This window comes from Lactuca serriola, chromosome 1 (assembly GCF_051521515.1).
Source record: "Lactuca serriola cultivar US96UC23 chromosome 1, Lser_US96UC23_V15, whole genome shotgun sequence".
Lineage (NCBI taxonomy): Eukaryota > Viridiplantae > Streptophyta > Magnoliopsida > Asterales > Asteraceae > Lactuca > Lactuca serriola.
Genome location: NC_136408.1, coordinates 118,285,289 through 118,304,901, shown reverse-complemented (window position 1 = coordinate 118,304,901; position 19,613 = coordinate 118,285,289). Strand labels below are relative to the sequence as shown.

The 19,613-nt window shown below is 37.3% G+C and overlaps 1 protein-coding gene and 1 long non-coding RNA gene across 2 annotated transcripts; both read right to left on the bottom strand.

Annotated features, from left to right (window-relative positions):
* Positions 1-324: 324 nt before the first annotated feature.
* Positions 325-14,267, bottom strand: LOC145060579 (putative receptor-like protein kinase At5g39000). Its single transcript, XM_079008228.1, has 4 exons — positions 13,560-14,267; positions 573-626; positions 428-457; positions 325-342 (listed from the first exon to the last, which is right to left on the bottom strand). The coding sequence occupies exons 1-4, from the start codon at positions 14,265-14,267 to the stop codon at positions 325-327; spliced, it is 810 nt and encodes a 269-aa protein (XP_078864354.1).
* Positions 14,268-15,112: 845 nt separating this feature from the next.
* Positions 15,113-16,145, bottom strand: LOC145070669 (uncharacterized). The gene is made up of 3 exons (XR_013690034.1): positions 15,843-16,145; positions 15,252-15,359; positions 15,113-15,166 (listed from the first exon to the last, which is right to left on the bottom strand). It is a non-coding gene; the product is annotated as an uncharacterized LOC145070669 (long non-coding RNA).
* Between the last annotated feature and the right edge of the window lie 3,468 nt (positions 16,146-19,613).

Below are 19,613 nucleotides of genomic sequence, written 5' to 3'. Positions count from 1 at the left end.
TATACTTGAATGCATTTAGAAAAGTCCGTTGGAATCCAATTGACATATATCCACCCTCGGCATCCCGATCATTCTCTTCTGCCAACTTAACAATCATTGAGGTGGAGGGTTGTTTGGATGTGGTGGAGCTCAATGAACTCGGCACCATTCCCTCGAGTCTGGTGTATATGTTTTCTTATAGTAAAGAGTTATCGGCTTCATGTTTCATATCTATATGAAACCAAAAAGTGAATGTTAATATAGGGATATGAGTTAAAGGTTGAGGTATGCATTCTAAACATCAAACACTAACCTTCAAATGACATTTATTCAATTTGACATATACTACACCAGCCTTGTTCCCTATAAAATCATGTACAATTGACAAACAATCAATATGAAAAAACGTTAAGGAGGGTAAATAGGAATACTAAATGGAAAGACAGACATTTGAAACTCTAATGTGGCTTAAAGCAAGCTATAGTCAAATTAAAAAAAAAAGCTGCAAAAAAAAAAAGAATTAAAAATGATTTGCCTGCAAATACTTACACATTCCTATTTCACCAAGTCTTGTTTGGGATGAAAATACTTACAAGATTCACCATATGGGCATGAATCTTGAAAACAGCAAGCAGGAAATGATAAGACTACCAAAAGAGAAAAAAATCAAATATAAAAGGCAGTAGCTGCAAGGATAACTTACCATCAGATTCCATACACATATAAATGGACAGATTCATATCAACAAATATATGAAATAAGTAAGGTAATTTACTTAAAATCCCCACCAGGGCGTCTCTTCAATTGGCCTCTCCACATGGTCTTAAAAAATTAGATTCTTACAAACTTGTTTTCATCTTATTTTCCTGATGAGAAAGAAAAGCTATGGAATTCATCTATTTCCTTAGTTACATAAACCTGGAAAAATATATGAAATAAGTAACGCAACTCACAAAGTTTTAGTCATTATTAAAAAAAACGTAAATCCATCTATTTCATTAGTTATACACACCTGGAAAAATATAAAACTTGAATAAACACACATGTGAGCTTCTAACTTTCTGATTTTTGAGTCCTCCTACAAAATTTAGCAAATTAAACAAAAATTAGAGTGAGTGGTCTCTGTGTGTCTGTGACATCCCCAAAAATCTCGGCCAGAAAAGACCGATTTCATTTATGTTTTTTAAACATTTTCAGAGTAAATCCTTTTAGTTTTAAAAGAGATGCAGAATTTGTTCCCAAAAACAAAACATGATAAAATAGATATTTATCAAAAACATTTCATAAAGAAATATGATTTCATTTCATAATCAAAAGTCGGGATGTCATGTTCCGATACAGATCATAAAACATAAATGATAGCATTACAAGTCATTCAACAAATATATACATATACAGACTTGCAAACAAAACAACTTGATGATTCGCCCATCTTAAGCTCTTGCGCCACTTCCTGTAAAACAAATCAACTGAGTGGGTCAGACTTGGGAGCCTGGTGAGCATATAGGGTTTTCAACCCACAATAAATAATTATATTTAATATCCACCAACCAACAATAACCCAATTACTCATTCCCGTTATTCTCACTTTATGTCCCTAAAATAACTAACACAAGGGACCTAGTCTAAGAATATTTCATCGGGGCGACTACACATGCTTCGGGGGTTCCTCAGCAATATAAGTCAAATAAGGCAACCATGGGGGGGATGGAATACAGCGAATGAACACCCAAGTTCATTAACACCTACAGGTTATGAGCCTGCTAGTGTTCCACTAGACTGTCTAGAAAAGTCCGTGGTCGTCATCTAAATTCCGCTAGATGACTGGATCAAAACAACATCGAGGCCTCTCATCTGTTTATTACACACCAACTATCTACCCATGTTCTACCCAACATATTAGTAGATAAAATATACATTTTTATACATATTTTCAAAACCTGTATAGCATGCTCAATCAATACATTTTCCACATAACAGATGAGGCACACACACATAACACGTATTTCATAGAGAAATAATCAGATCTATAAGATAGAAGAGAGTGGATATACATTCACACATATAACAACAAAATATATACACATAGCACGTATTTTATATAAAATACTTCATAATATTGTGTTGGAATGAAAGTAACTACACACTCACTTGATCAGAAGACGATCGGGCAGCACCACGGCTTGCAAATGTAGTAATCCTCAGCAGATCTGGAAGATCTCTACAAAAATCGAACTTCTCACGGGTAGAGCTTCGGCTCGGGAATCGCACTTCTCGGGATCTTCGGGACCTCGGGACTTGCTTCGGGGCTCGAGAATGATACCGAGGCTTCGGGGTATAAACGGCACGCAAAACGAGGCAAAAGACTAGAGAGAATGATGAAATTGCAAAAGAAAAGAGCTGCCTTCGGATCCTCTTTTATAGAGGCTGGGCCTCGGGGTTACGCGGGGCGTACGCCTCGGTTCGTAAGCGCATGCGTCATCGGAGGTACTCGAGTGCTGCTTCGTCACCCTTCGTTGTACGCAGGGCATACAGCAGTACGCGGGGTGTACTTCGGATAGGTCGGCTGACTCCCCTTCGGATAATATCGGAGGTTTAATAAAAAAAAATAAATATTAAATATTTATTAAACTTCGAAAATTCATATCTCTCTCTCATACGAACTCCGTTTTCGACGTTCTTTATATCCACACGAAGGTGAGACTACGCTCTACAACTTTCGTTTAGACTCCGTCGGCTAATTTTGAATTTATTTTTATTATTTATTTATAGGGGGTCGGGACAGAAAATTTCGTTATAAATTCATAACTTCTTCGTTTGACGTCCGTTCTCGCCTAACTTTTTATCGCTTCGATACCAACAACGAGATCTTCGAGTCTCGTTTAGATTGCTTCGGCTAAAAACCGCTCGATCTCAAATCGAGTATTTCAGGCTGCATACCGCTAAGCCGAAACTTCGATAAATCATAACTTCCTCATACGAAGTCAGATTTGGGCGTTCTATATATATTCGGAAACCTCGTTTCAACTACTACAACATTATCCAAAGATATCAAGTTTATTTTATACTTAAATTTTGACGCTTATTTATATTCTTAACTAATTAATCAAACCACATAATTAAGCAATTAAGCACAAAACACATAATACTCAAATAATAGACTCTTATTATTTCAAAATGGGTTACAAAGGTTAACCTAGACTATTACATTGCTAAAAATGGCAAGCCTGGAAACACAGGCGTTACAATTCTCCCCACCTTAGAATGATTCCGTCCCCGGAATCACACATCGACAAACAAATGCGGATAGCGACTCAACATGTCACTCTCCGTTTCCCAAATGAGATTTGGCCCATTCGAATGTTTCCAATGAACAAGTACTAATTCGACCATCTTGCGTCGAAGCTTCTTAGTCTTTCGGTCAACAATTGCCTCTGGTTCTTTAATTAACCTCTTGTTTTCAACAATTCTCAATTCAGAAATTGGAATTATATCGGGAACTTCTCCCGTGAACTTCCTCAAATAACACACATGAAAAGTGTTTTGAATCCCATTCAGTTCTTATGGTAGTTCGAGCTTGTAAGCTTGGTTCCCAATCCTCTGAAGAACTTTAAACGGTCCAATAAACCTTGGACTTAATTTCCCCTTTTACCAAATCTTATAAGTCCCTTCCACGGTGAGACTTTAAGCAAAACCGAATATCCAACCTTAAAAGTTATCGGTCTTCGCTTTTTGTCATCATAGCTCTTCTGACGATCCTGCGCTGCTAACATTTTTTCCCTGATCACTTTCAACTTCTCAGCAGTTTGATGGACCATTTCGGGACCCATAAACTGCTTTTCCCCAGCCTCAAGCCAACAAGACGGCGTACGATACTTCTGTCCATACAAAGCTTGATAAGGTGCCATCTTTATGCTCGAGTGGAAACTATTATTGTAGGAAAATTCTACCAAAGGTAAATGTTCATCCCAATTACCTAGGAATTCCAAGGTACATGCTCTTAGCATATCTTCAAGTGTTTGTATCGTTCGTTCGCTCTGACCATCAGTCTGCGGATGGTAAGCTGTACTTAAACATAACTTGGTACCCATTTCCTCTTGTAGACTTTTCCAAAACCTTGAGGTGAAACGGCTATCACGATCCGATACAATCGTTAACGGAACACCGTGAAGCCTCACAATTTCTTTCACATAAGAATTCGCAAGCTTCTCCATAGACCACTTCTCCTTGGCCGCTATGAAATGCGCACTCTTAGTGAATCGATCAACGACCACCCAAATCATGTCGTGACCATTCTTTGTTCTGGGCAGTTTAGTGACAAAATCCATAGCAATGTCTTCCCACTTACCCATAGGCACAGGCAATGGTTTTAAACTCCCGTATGGTTTCTGATGTTGTGTCTTGACTCTCGCACAAGTCACGCACTCAGCCACATACTTTGCAACATCAAGCTTCATCGTCGGCCACCAGTAGTAGGGTTTTAGGTCCCTATATATTTTAGTGCTACCGGGATGAATCGAGTACATGGTCTTGTGAGCTTCTTCCATCAGAAGATCTCTGACTCCTCCTGTCTTAGGTCTCCAAATTCGATCTTGGAACACCTTCAGTCCATGACTGTTTACACCGAACACCAACGTTTTGCCCAAACGTTCTTCCTTTCGGTCATTCTTCTCAGAAGCTTCGCTTTGAGCTTTCTTTATACTTTCCAGAATAGTCGAGACAACTTCAATTCTCAATGCTCTTGGCCTTTTCCTTTCAAGATTGACTTTCCGACTGAGAGCATCAGCAACAACATTAGCTTTACCAGGGTGGTAAAGTATCTCACAATCGTAGTCCTTGAGTAACTCTAGCCAGCGTCGCTGCCTCATATTTAACTCTTTCTAATTGAAGAGATATTGGAGACTCTTATGATCAGTAAAAAGTTTGCACTTCGTTCCATAGAGGTAATGCCTCCATATTTTCAGAGCGAAAACTACCGCTGCCAACTCCAAATCATGAGTCGGGTAGTTCTTTTCATGCTCTTTCAGCTGTCGAGACGCATATGCTATCACCTTTTCTCTTTGGGTCAAAACACAACCCAATCCAACCCCAGACGCATCGCTATAAACAGCGAAGTCTTCAACTCCATCGGGTAGAGAAAGTATTGGTGCCTCGCATAGCTTCTTCTTTAGTTTCTCGAATGCTTCTTTAATCTTATCACTCCAAGCATAAGTAGCTCCTTTGTGGGTCAAAGTTGTTAATGGAGTAGCAATCGAAGAAAAGCCTTGGATAAACCTTCGGTAATATCCGGCTAATCCTAAAAAGCTTCGGATCTCCGTGGGACTTTTCGGTTGTTCCCACTTCATCACAGCTTCGATCTTCGCTGGATCAACCATTATCCCTTCTTGGTTGACCACGTGACCCAAGAATTGGACTTCTCGAATCCAAAAATCACATTTGGAGAACTTCGCATACAACTTCTCCTTCTTCAAGACTTCTAACACTTCTCGCAAGTGTCTGCCATGTTCCTCCTGGCTTTTCGAGTAAATCAGAATATCATCTATGAACACTATCACAAATTTATCAAGGAACGGATTACAAACCCTGTTCATTAAATCCATGAATGCTGCTGGAGCATTGGTCAGTCCAAACGACATAACCAAGAACTCATAGTGTCCATATCTAATTATGAATGCAGTCTTCTCGATATCTTGCTCTCTTACTTTTAGCTGATGATATCCTGACCTAAGATCGATCTTCGAGAAATAGCTCGAACCTTGCAATTGATCAAATAGGTCATCAATCCTTGGCAACGGATATCTATTCTTTATTGTTGCCTTGTTCAACTCTCTGTAATCGATGCACATTCTCATACTTCCATCTTTCTTCTTTACGAATAACACCGGAGCTCCCCAGGGCGATGAACTAGGTCTAATGAAACCTTTGTCCAATAACTCCTGAAGTTGCATCATTAGCTCTTTCATCTCCGTCAGTGCTAATCGGTAAGGTGCTTTTGCTATTGGCGTCATCCCTGGCAACAAGTCTATTCTAAACTCCACTTGTCTATCAGGCGGTAATCCGGGAAGATCTTCGGGAAATACTTCCGGATAGTGACACACCACTGGAATACTTTGCATCACCTTCTTTTCCTTCTTAGCATCAATCACGAATGCTAAATATGATGTACATCCCTTGGTCAAACACTTTCTGGCTTTCATTAGAGAAATGATTCCAGAATTCACTCGGCGTTTGTCCCCATACACCATAAACGAATCTTTCCCAGGCGGGTTTACTTTAACTATCTTCTTCTTGCACAATATCTCGGCGTCATTGGCGCTAAGCCAATCCATTCCCAAAACGATGTCGAAACCATTAATTTCGATAGGCAATATTTCCTCGTGAAACTTATTCCCATTAAGGTCGATTAAGATGTTTTTCATACGATGGCTAACAGGTACAAATTTGCCACTAGCAACTTTGACTAATAAAGTATCATCTAGTCTATCAATAGGCAAAGCTAGTTTTCTACCAAACTCATGCGAAATAAAGGAGTAGTTGGCTCCAGAATCAAACAAAATTTGAGCAGGTAATTCGTTTACGAGAAAGGTACATGAAGCGACATCAGCTTCATCTTTAGCAGCTTCCAGTGTCATCTGGAATGCTCTCGCCTTTGGCTTTGGCGGAATGTTGGGTCTAGCTGCCTCCTTCTTTTTCAGACAGTCTCTCAAAATGTGCCCCTCTTCATTACAACCAAAACACATCCTTTTGTTGTTCGGACACTCATTGGCAAAATGCCCAATCTTCCCACACTTGTAGCAGGTGACATCCTCACTACACTTCCCAAAGTGCTTTTTCTTACACTTATCACACCATTTCGCTTCGCCTCCTTTTCCTCCAAACTTTTTCGAATCAGATTTCGAAAATTTGCTTCTCTTACCGGAACCAGATGTTCCCTCAAACTTTCTCTTCTCACCAACCTCAACCTTGTCGGTGGTTCTCCCCTTAATCATGTTCTCAACAGACTTGGCAGCCCAAATAGCTGCCTCTAGAGTATGTGCCTGACGTACTGGCACCTCATATTCCCATGGGAGTCCCTTCGCATACCGGTCCACCTTTGTCAGCTCATCTGGAACGATGCGCAAAGCAAACTCCATCTTATCTGTAAAGTTATTAGTGTATTCATCAACTGACATGCTGCCTTTCGTCAATGTCAGAAACTTGTTCTCTAGTTCCAACAGATTTTGAGCCGAGCAGAACTTGCGTTTGAACTGCACCAAGAATTCTGCCCATGACAACTGTAGTGGCTCATTAGGGCTTAAAGTCTTCCCTAGAGTGTTCCACCAACGAACGGCTCCACCTCGGAACTGACGCACTGCATAGATAGTCTGCAACTTGCCTTTGCAGCCACAAGTCATGAAGGCCAATTCCATTTTTGAGATCCAATCCATAACTCCAATCGGATCCTCCTTTCCATTGAAGGTCGATGGTTTGCAAGTTAGAAAGTCCTTGTACTTGCATCCCATTCCATCATTCCTTCTATCATGGTTGTTTTGTCTATCTACCGGTGGGTTGGCTTGACCAACAGATCCGTTGAAGTTTCCACCTTCCGAGTGCCCTTCATTTAATTCAAGCTCTTCCATACGAATTGATAGTTCTTCACGATTCTATTGAAGCAACCGCCTAGTCTCCTCCATTTGACGATCCAACATTGTTTGAATAATCAATTGTACACCAGCCATTGTTATCGGCTCAGGTGCTGCTACTACGATAGGTATTTGTTCAATCACGGGTGGTTGATTCCTGTTTTCATCAGCATTTCCATCTCCACTTCTTGTTCTCACCATTTTTGATCTACACACCGAATAAGGTGAAATTAGATCTTCAATCACGATAGATATTCAAATCATCCTTATCACTCCGAAACATTTACATGCTAGTTCTAATATCGTAGACGTACGCTTAGAATCCTACACACATAAGGTCTCTAGATCCGGTCGGCAACAGACCATAGATCCGACAGATAATATCATGTATGGCAACATATAACAATTAGCACATAAAAGCATTTTAGGCAATTTTCCTAAAAGAAACCAGTGCTCGTGTCTAAAATATAACAGACACACATCTCAAAATTCCACTTAGCATTCTAAGTTTAAGTCTAGAAATCCTACAAATTTTCTAGTTCGCTTAAACTAATGCTCTGATACCAACTGTGACAAACCCAAAAATCTTGGGCAGAAAAGACCGATTTCATTTATGCTTTTTAAACATTTTCAGAGTAAATCCTTTTAGTTTTAAAAGAGATGCGGAATTTGTTCCCAAAAACAAAACATGATAAAATAGATATTTATCAAAAACATTTCATAAAGAAATATGATTTCATTTCATAATCAAAAGTCGGGATGTCATGTTCCGATACAAATCATAAAGCATAAACGATAGCATTACAAGTCATTTAACAAATATATACATATACAGACTTGCAAACAAAACAACTTGATGATTCGCCCATCTTAAGCTCTTGCGCCACTTCCTGTAAAACAAATCAACTGAGTGGGTCAGACTTGGGAGCCTGGTGAGCATATAGGGTTTTCAACCCACAATAAATAATTATATTTAATATCCACCAACCAACAATAACCCAATTACTCATTCCCGTTATTCTCACTTTATGTCCCTAAAATAACTAACACAAGGGACCTAGTCTAAGAATATTTCATCGGGGCGACTACACATGCTTCGGGGGTTCCTCAGCAATATAAGTCAAATAAGGCAACCATGGGGGGGATGGAATACAGCGAATGAACACCCAAGTTCATTAACACCTACAGGTTATGAGCCTGCTAGTGTTCCACTAGACTGTCTAGAAAAGTCCGTGGTCGTCATCTAAATTCCGCTAGATGACTGGATCAAAACAACATCGAGGCCTCTCATCTGTTTATTACACACCAACTATCTACCCATGTTCTACCCAACATATTAGTAGATAAAATATACATTTTTATACATATTTTCAAAACCTGTATAGCATGCTCAATCAATACATTTTCCACATAACAGATGAGGCACACACACATAACACGTATTTCATAGAGAAATAATCAGATCTATAAGATAGAAGAGAGTGGATATACATTCACACATATAACAACAAAATATATACACATAGCACGTATTTTATATAAAATACTTCATAATATTGTGTTGGAATGAAAGTAACTACACACTCACTTGATCAGAAGACGATCGGGCAGCACCACGGCTTGCAAATGTAGTAATCCTCAGCAGATCTGGAAGATCTCTACAAAAATCGAACTTCTCACGGGTAGAGCTTCGGCTCGGGAATCGCACTTCTCGGGATCTTCGGGACCTCGGGACTTGCTTCGGGGCTCGAGAATGATACCGAGGCTTCGGGGTATAAACGGCACGCAAAACGAGGCAAAAGACTAGAGAGAATGATGAAATTGCAAAAGAAAAGAGCTGCCTTCGGATCCTCTTTTATAGAGGCCGGGCCTCGGGGTTACGCGGGGCGTACGCCTCGGTTCGTAAGTGCATGCGTCATCGGAGGTACTCGAGTGCTGCTTCGTCACCCTTCGCTGTACGCAGGGCGTACTTCGGATAGGTCGGCTGACTCCCCTTCGGATAATATCGGAGGTTTAATAAAAAAAAAATATTAAATATTTATTAAACTTCGAAAATTCATATCTCTCTCTCATACGAACTCCGTTTTCGACGTTCTTTATATCCACGCGAAGGTGAGACTACGCTCTACAACTTTCGTTTAGACTCCGCCGGCTAATTTTGACTTTATTTTTATTATTTATTTATAGGGGGTCGGGACAGAAAATTTCGTTATAAATTCATAACTTCTTCGTTTGACGTCCGTTCTCGCCTAACTTTTTATCGCTTCAATACCAACAACGAGATCTTCGAGTCTCGTTTAGATTGCTTCGGCTAAAAACCGCTCGATCTCAAATCGAGTATTTCAGGTTGCATACCGCTAAGCCGAAACTTCGATAAATCATAACTTCCTCATACGAAGTCAGATTTGGGCGTTCTATATATATTCGGAAACCTCGTTTCAACTACTACAACATTATCCAAAGATATCAAGTTTATTTTATACTTAAATTTTGACGCTTATTTATATTCTTAACTAATCAAACCACATAATTAAGCAATTAAGCACAAAACACATAATACTCAAATAATAGACTCTTATTATTTCAAAACGGGTTACAAAGGTTAACCTAGATTATTGCATTGCTAAAAATGGCAAGCCCGGAAACACAGGCGTTACAGTGTCTATTATTGCAAAACAGTAATAGCACGAAACACATATAGAGAGAGAAAGAGAGAAAGAAAACCTTGGTGGTAGCATCTGTACATGATTGTGGAAATTATAAGTGAATCGGTCAGAAAATGCTAAATAACAAAACCCAAAAGATGGAACTAGAATATATGGGAACAAATTTGCAATAAAAAACCATTAGTTACAATTAAATGCAATTCAAGACAAATCCAAGTCTTTACATCAAACGAAAAAGCATGTAACAGAAATTTATGCGTATTTAACAAATCTAAAGAGGAAAAGAAAAAAAAAATGAAATTGTAGGAGAGTTTTAGGGCTTGAAATCATATCTTATCTCCAATTTGCAGAACATCGAAATCGAGAGAGCAGTTTAGCGCTTAAAATCGAGATTAAGTGTGATTTTTAGTGCTTGATTTGATGGCGGTGAGTTGGTTGTACGACGGAGGAGGGTTGTGATGGCTACATATCACAAAGGGGATCTAGGGTTTAAAGAAGTTAGAAGATGAGAAAAAATGTGACTTTAGAGAGATACATATTTGAATATAAGGAGTTGTGACGCCGAAAATAGGGGAAGGAAGGCCTAGAATGCCGAGATAATGGCAAAAATTTCAGTTTGCTGGGTGTCTTCGTTGATGGAAGCTGAAGCGCGATGGTGGCGGTGGTTGTTCTTGGATGATGGTGGTGTTTGGGGTATAAGGGCAACAATTTGGTGGTTGGTGCTTCTCGGTGATGCAATTTTCAGGCAGTTGTGGTTGACGGGGGTTGGAGATGGCATGAGTGGTTATGATGGTGAAGATCTTCGGTAAACCGGTTGTGGAGTGGAGGCTGATGAAATTGGAGGAGCACATCATTTATAGGAGATGGTTCCCAGAAGAAGGAGATAAGGTCGTGATTAAGGGGAGTTCGGTATTAAGGTATTCAACTAATGGATAAGAACTCAACTTAATTTCTTATCTCGACTTTGAGTTTGACTTTGTCAACTATTGAACCGATAAGATTATATGCATAAATTGATTGTATATATCGCATAGAATGTTGTACCTCTTAAAATTAGCAAAATCTTATAAATGGTTTTTAAGGTGTATATATATATATATATATATATATATATATATATAATTCATTTAGATTTGAAGACTACAAGAGAAAATAACATGCAAGATGAGAAAAATAAACAGAAAGAAGAGTGAAAACCGATAAAAAATACTTTAAAAACATAACTAAAAGGTAATTTTATATTCGTTTTAAATTTTATTAGCACAACCAATTCTAGTAACTAAATTTAATTTATGATGATTTGTTTTTTCCATATCACGCGGTTTTGGACACACGTGTGCTTGAATCTTAGATTTGCCACTAACCACAACGACTAAGTAAGTAGCTCTTAAAAAGAGCATGTGGCATACTTTCTTTGAAAACCATGCTTTTATTACAATGGGAGCAGCTAACTTCAAATTCGTATTAAATGATATATGAGTCGGGTTGTACATATACAAACTAAAAAGAAGATATTTAGTACCATCAAGTATTAAAACGAACATGAATTAAACTAATATGGCCATGATTGCATCACAAATGACATGTGGTGATGTGAATAAACCATGTTATAAGTTACAACTAGCTAGCTAGTACGTAATCAAATTATAAAATAAATAACAATTAGACAATAATTCAAAGGGTTATGTGGGAGAGCGCATCAGATTTTATAGGCCTTTTAGGTATATGTTATTTAAGGCATTTTATTGATCCAATGCAACTAAAGCAAGTGCAGTCAAAGAAGGCAGCCGACCATGCATTTGTTCTATACCTAAACATTAGGCGGCAAATTGAAGTGTATTGGGAAGGCATGACTCTTCGGTCCCCTCAGTAACAACGCATGCCGGATAATTGTTGTTGAAGAAGACGAGGCGTTTCGATATTCAAACGATTACGGACATAGTCGTTGATCTTTATAAAACTCACGGTGCTCTTTCTTCCCTCACTCTCAGCCTAAGAAATTTAATCCTCATATTTTCCTTCTTAATCTGCCCACAGTGTTCTTTCTTCTCTCGGTTTCCGCCAATATTTTCCTTCTTAATCTGCCCAACTCCAACTCCACATCAGTTTTCGCCAATAATCACGCTTCATGAGGCGAGACATTGTACTAATCTTAGACAATTCATAAGTTGCAACTTGCAACGATAGATGACTATTTCAGATACGGAAAATCTCAGCACTCAAGGATGTCTCTTTAGTCTCGTATCACCGGAATTTTGAAGCCTCGTTATCTCAACTTCTCTCGAATAAATGTTCATTAGATTAATTTTTGTCAGTTTTGTTTGAATATACACATGGTGTTTGCTGATTTCTCTCTTAATAGAACAAAAAATTGTTAAATTTGTTACTATGGTTAGATTGTTAAAGGTTTATTGGACAGTTTATGGCAGCTTGTTTGGGGTGGAATTTTTAGTGCTCTTTATTATCATAATTGGTGTTGCTCTCAATTTTATTGTTATTTCTATGTGTCTTTATAATCACATAGGTTGAATATACTGATTGAAGGTGTTAATGTCGAGACTTGAAGTTTGATGCATTCAAATTTAGTTTAAAATCAGTAAACTTAGGTTGCTTGATTTTATAGTCAGTTGTGTTTTTACAAAGTTCGTTGTGGTAAGTGGTTTAGCAAAGTAATTTTCCTAAAAGTTCATTGTCATAATTGGCGCTTCTCTCAGTTTTGGTGTTATTCTCAAATCTCTTAGTTGACTTGTTTATAGCCTTTTTTTGGTGTTTAGTTGTTGTAAGTGCTAACCAGCTCCCTATTTGTATAATCTTGGGACCTTTACATGTAATGTATTTTTATTTCATCATGTACCACAAAGTTAATTGTTGAATCGCATTTAATTGTTCAGTTTTAGATTTTTCCATCATGATTGTACCTTAAATTTATGTATTTTAAACCTATTTTGTTATGTCCTCATGTATGTAGAGTATATTATAGAAGTATCACCTTATATATAAATAAAAATAGTTTTTTTTTTAGTTTTATAATTCTATGTTTTTATTATAATAAGGGCATCATTATGCTTTTTTGCCCGGGGCATAAAAAACCTATGGACCGGCCCTGCTCAGAACGTACACCCCTTATGATTTGGTTTTTCCACCTAAAACTTTATTTATCATGTGATCTTAACTCACATCGTAGTTTTCTTCTTTTAATTTTGTGAAACATGATTTAATTCAAAAGTTTTATTGTTTTAATTCTATCATGTGAAACTAGATGTTATTCAAACTATCGAATATAATGACTTACTTGAAAATCCAGTGCTATCTTAATCCACTCGATGATCTGGTTTGCCGTAGGGCGTTCCTTTAATTTTAAATTGATGCACTGGTATGCAATTTCTTCAAACTTATGAAAAGAACGAGCATCTATTTGAGTTATCATATACGGATCAATTAACTTTTCCAGCTCCTCATCTTGGTAGTCTCGTACCAGGTTCATCAAAGGTTCTGGGTTAAGATCGCCGATCGTCTTTAGGTGATAAGCCATCATCCCAGTCAACAGTTCAAAAAGTACCACACCAAATGAGTATATGTCTGATTCTTTGCTGATCCTCCCTCTTTCATAGTATATTGGGTCGATGTAGAAATTGCTACCTGCAATTTTTGTATACATTTGTGTATGTTGCTGAACATTTGTGGGGACTTTTCTTGAAAAACCAAAATCACAAATTTTTGCTTCCAGATTTTCGTCTAATAATATGCTTGCGCTCTTCACATTTCTATGTACTATTCTGTAAACCCCAAGACCTGAGTGAAGATACTCGAGTCCTCTTGCTGCTCCTATACAAATCTTCAGGCGTTGTGCCCAAGATAGGCGACTCCTCTTTTCCGGATTTTGGAGATAATCATCAAGGCTTCCATTCACTGCATATTCGTAGACTAGAATCAACTCATTGTCTTCATCACAGTAACCAATGAAGGGAATGATGTTTTGATGTTGGATTTTGGAAAACATCTCAAGCTCATAAACGAACTCATGATGTCCTTGATAACCTTGCAGATCAAAGCGCTTGACCGCCACAGAACGGTTTTGCCAGCGCTTGGAGAGTTGTCCTTTGTAGACATTTCCGAACCCACCATTTCCAATCAGATTTTCTGCACCGAAGTTTTGAGTTGCATGGAGAATCTCCTACAGTGGAATTCGAAAGTGTTCTAGTTGAAGTTGAACCCTTGAGGAAGACATTGTTTTCTGATATTAATTGGTGGCTTTGTATGGCTGAGTCTGTGAAATATTAAACACAACTGAGTTTGCTTACAGAATTTATAGCTTTTTAATTACCTATATAGCCATTTAGGTGATGTAAAAAAAATATCATAGACAGTTGACCTGAATTAAGTCTTGTGAAAAAATAAAACTAAATCCCCCTACCGAACAGATTCACACGTTATGGGTTGTCATATTGTGTTTAATAAAATTTAAAATACATGCAATAATGGTGCTTAGATCACCACAAGAAAATTTCGATTTAACTACGGAAAAATTCCGTAGCAAAATGATGTAATTCCATAGCTAAACCTAAATAACTACGGAAGTTGCTACGGAATTTGCCAATGAGATTCCATAGTAAAATTTCTTGTAGCAAAATGTTTAACTACGAAATTATAGTTCCGTAGCAATTTTGCTATGGTCCTTGCTATGACATCTATCCGTAGCATTTCAACTACAACACAATTCCATCACAATTTCGTAATAATGAATTCTGTAGCAAATTCCGTATCTATTTTGTTCCGTAGCAAATTCCGTAGCCATTTGGTCCATAGAAAATTCCGTAGCTAATTGCTACAGATCACATTGTTCTCATCAATTTCCTCTCCTATTGCTTCCAACCGATCACATTGTTCCATAAAATCATCCTATAATTTTATAATTGTGTTGAGATAAAACTTATACAAAAAATCAAAATAAAACTTACATGAAATTATTAAAAATAAAACTTACATGAATTTTTTTAGCTTTGTCAACTAAAAAAGTCACTCCATCGTGATTCTTAGTGTGTGTATACAAGAATAGTTCATGGTGTGCCGGATCATGTCCCCAAAGCTTCTTCTACATATATACAAAAAAAATCAATATTAAAGTAGATTGTTATTTTTACATTTAGGCTTAGATATTTAAAAATGAAAAAATAGCAACTTACTTTTGGGCTAAACCCATTTAAAAATCAAAATGGAACTAGATTGTTATGATATAAAAGTAAATGAAAGTAGATTGCTATTTTTTGCATTTAGGCTCCACTCTTTAAAAATGAAAAATAAAATAACATACTTTTTAGGATTAGTCCTCTTACAAATCAAAATGGAACTAGAAAAACTATAACATACAACTAAATGAAAGTACATTGCTATTTTATGTATTTATGCTTAGTCCTTTTAAAAATAAAAATGGAACTAGAATGCTATAATATAAAACTAAAAGAAAGTAGATTGCTATTTTATGCATTTAGGCTTAGTCCTTATAAAAATCAAAATAGAACTAGATAAAATTAAATGAAAGTAGATTGATATAATATAAAATTAAATGAGTACTTACTAAATCAGAAGCAATCTTGGAATGAGAAGCCGAGCCACCGGTATGCGTAGAAAGGGCTTGTCCATCAACTACACCTCTACGCCTATTTTTTTTTTGTTTTGTTCTGATTTCTTCTTGAAGTCTTCAGTACTCCATCTTGCAGTCCAGGATGTCCACACTTCTGATGTTATATTAACTGGTTTTTTTTAGAGTCGACTTTTTCCATTTTGAGCTTATATTGTAGATATATTGTCTATATCTTTCCTTTGCCTTATTTTCCCAACAAGCTTGGACTAACGGAGTTTTTGCATCATCCCAATGGCACTTTTTCTACAATACAAAATATATAGATGAGTTTTTTAGTTAATGAGTACCTAATAATTGCATAAACGAGATACATACATGAAACTCGTCCCAATAAAAGAGTTTTGTCTCGTCACTTAAAGTTGCCCAGCTATACCCGTTTAAATCAGGTCTTTCACCAAAGGATTCATAAATAATGGAAGAACATGGTCCCGAAGGAAATAACCTACAAACGAAAAAATTAACAACATTGTAAAAATCATGAAGATCAATGTTGATAAAAATGTAAGTATTTTAACTTACTCCTTATCTCGCACTCCAATATATAGACGCGCATCCAGTCCAGTAGATCCAAGTAAATACCCTTGATGTTGAATCCCAATATTTTCCTCAACCGATTCACTACCATTTGTTGTGGATCTAGGTATAGATGATGTAGTAGATGCAGGTGTAGATGATTGGACAGATGTAGATACAGATGATTGGTTAGATGATGTAGGCAAGGATGATTGGGTGGATGATTCATGTGTTGATGATGTGGCACCCATAGTACCAACATGTGAAACAAATGTTGGGGCAGATACAGTACCAACAGATGATAATGTGGTATTGGATGATGATGATATATTACCAACAGATTTTGCATCATCGGTACGTTTGTTTATGAAACGTACATTTGTATGTTGCTTATGTTTCAATGTTTCTCTTAATAAGAATTGTGACATCTTTCCTGAATAATATTATATACTGTTATATTAAGCTCTTTGGAAAGCGGTCTTCTAGTTCTTCTTCATAAATTTCATTAGCCATTTTAGTGATTTTTCATGGCCAAATAATTATATACTGTTATATTAAGCTCAAAACCTGGGACCCTTAGAGGTTCAGCGGTTCCCTTGTAGTTGCCGGAAAAAATCGCGCATTGCCTAATCAAGTTTCTTGGATGCACTCTGCAAGGAATTTTATTGTAAACTAAAAGACAGATATAAGAATAATAATAATTATCATTATAAATATAGTTACAACTATAAAACCAATAGTCATGGTCGTTGTATAAAAATTTTCATCCATTCAACAAAGAGAAATTAAATATCCTCCTAATTTTTCTTCCTACCAATTCTCCTACCCAATTAAATATTGACAACAAAACAAGAAGGTAACCTGGTCGGAAGACATAATCTTTTCATTTTGGGAAATAAAACGACCAAGCTCACCATGACTTTTTATTTTAGAAACCACTCTCCTATTTTAGACATGCATCACCAGGGGCGGACCCAAGGATTTTCCAAAGAGGGGGCAAATTTTTTTATAACTTTTTTATTGGGGGCAAATTTTTTTGAAGAGTCAAAATACATAATTTTGAAGTGTTAAAATATAATTATTTTTTTTAAAAAAAAAACCTATTTTTTAATGAATATTTTTTTTGTGGGGTAGTTGCCCCCATTGTAGGACACCCCATGTGCATCACTCTTTTCTTCTTATTATATCTACTAGTATTACAATTTGCTTTGCTAGTAGGCCAAATGGTAGATTTCAATCACAATCACTACTAGAAAACATAGGGTTTTCCTACGGAAAATAGCTACGGAAAATTTCCGTAGCTAATTAGCTACGGAATTACTACGGATTAGCTACAGAATGGGATGCCCTAATTTAGTAACGGAATAGCTACGGAATTGCTACAAAATAGCTACATATGCTAATCCGTAGCTATTCCGTAGCTAATTAGCTACGGAATGGCTACGGGATACCTACAAATACTATTTACCTACAGATTAGCTACGGAGTATGCTTTCCGTTAGAACTCCGTAGCTAATTCGTAGCTAAGTAGCTACGGATTAGCTACGGATTTTTCTTATTTTTGATTTTTCGGGCAGCAAACGTCGTTTTTTTCGCTTCGTTTTTTTCACACCTCTACTATAGATGATTATCTATATTTTCACCAACTTATAGCTATTAATATCGTTCATAAAGTCGTGTACCCTTTCGGGATCAAGTACTCGTTTCACAGTTTAACATTGTAATGCCTATATTTTTCACCAACTTCTGATGGATTATGTTTTTTTTATATATATTTATATACATGAATGAGTTGTGGTATATGTGTATGTGTATATGTGTATGTATACGTGTTTGTGAGATGTATGTGAACGTATTCATAAGCATTATAGTGTTAAACCACTAAACGAGCAATGGATCTTGTATGTATACACGCCTTTATATATGATATTAATAGCTATAAATTGGTGAAAATATAGATAATCATGTATAATAGAGATGTGAAAAAAATGGAGCGAAAAAAACGACGTTTGGTGCCCGAAAAATCAAAAATAAGAAAAATCCGTAGCAAATCCGTAGCTAATTAGCTACGGAATTCTAACGGAAAACATATTCCGTAGCTAATCCGTAGGTAATTAACTACGGATTAGCTACGGAATATGCTTTCCGTTAGAATTCCGTAGCTATTCCGTAGCTAATTAGCTACGGATTTGCTACGGATTTTTCTTATTTTTGATTTTTCGGGCACTAAACGTCGTTTTTTTTCGCTCCATTTTTTTCATACCTCTATTATACATGATTATCTATATTTTCACCAATCTATAGCTATTAATATCATTTATAAAGTCGTGTATACATATGAGATCCATTGCTCATTTAGTTGTTTAACACTATAATGCTTATGAATACGTTCACATACATCTCACAAACTCATATACATCATCATCAACAACATCAACATCATCATCACTATCATCATCATCATCATCATCACCATGATCATCATCATCACCATCATCACCACCATCACCACCACCATCATCATCATCATCATCATCACCATCACCACCACAACCACCACCACCATCACCACCGTCATCACCATCACTATCACCGTTATCACCATCACCATCACCATCACCATCACCATTACCATCAACATCAATATCAACATCACCATCACCACCACCATCACCATCACCATCACCATCACCATCACCATCACCATCACCATCAACATCAATATTAACATTAACATCACCATCACCATCACCATTACCATCACCATCACCATCACCATCACCATGACCATCACCATCACCATCACCATCACCACCACCACTACCACCGCCACTACCATCACCACCTATTCACCACCATCACCATCTCCATCACCATCACCATCACCATCACCACCATCATCACCACCACCATCATCACACCACCATCACCATCACCATCACTATCACCATCACCACCATCATCACTATCACCATCACCACCACTATCACCATCACCATCATCACCATCACCACCATCACCACCATCACCATCACCATCACTACCACCACCATCATCACTATCACCATCATCACACCACCATCACCATCACTATCACCATCACCACCACCATCACCATCACCATCATCACCATCACCATCACCATCACCACCATCACCACCATCACCATCACCATCACTACCACCATCACCA

What these genes read in the sequence shown, in the direction of transcription:
- LOC145060579 (XM_079008228.1), bottom strand. Translation starts at nt 14,267, where the DNA reads ATGTTTTCCAAAATCCAACATCAAAACATCATTCCCTTCATTGGTTAC. An exon ending in AGATAGCACTGGATTTTCAA is followed by an intron (nt 627 to 13,559) that starts GTAAGTCATTAT and finishes CTCTTTTGGTAG; the next exon opens with TCTTATCATTTCCTGCTTGC. An exon ending in ATGCCCATATGGTGAATCTT is followed by an intron (nt 458 to 572) that starts GTAAGTATTTTC and finishes ATTTGACTATAG; the next exon opens with CTTGCTTTAAGCCACATTAG.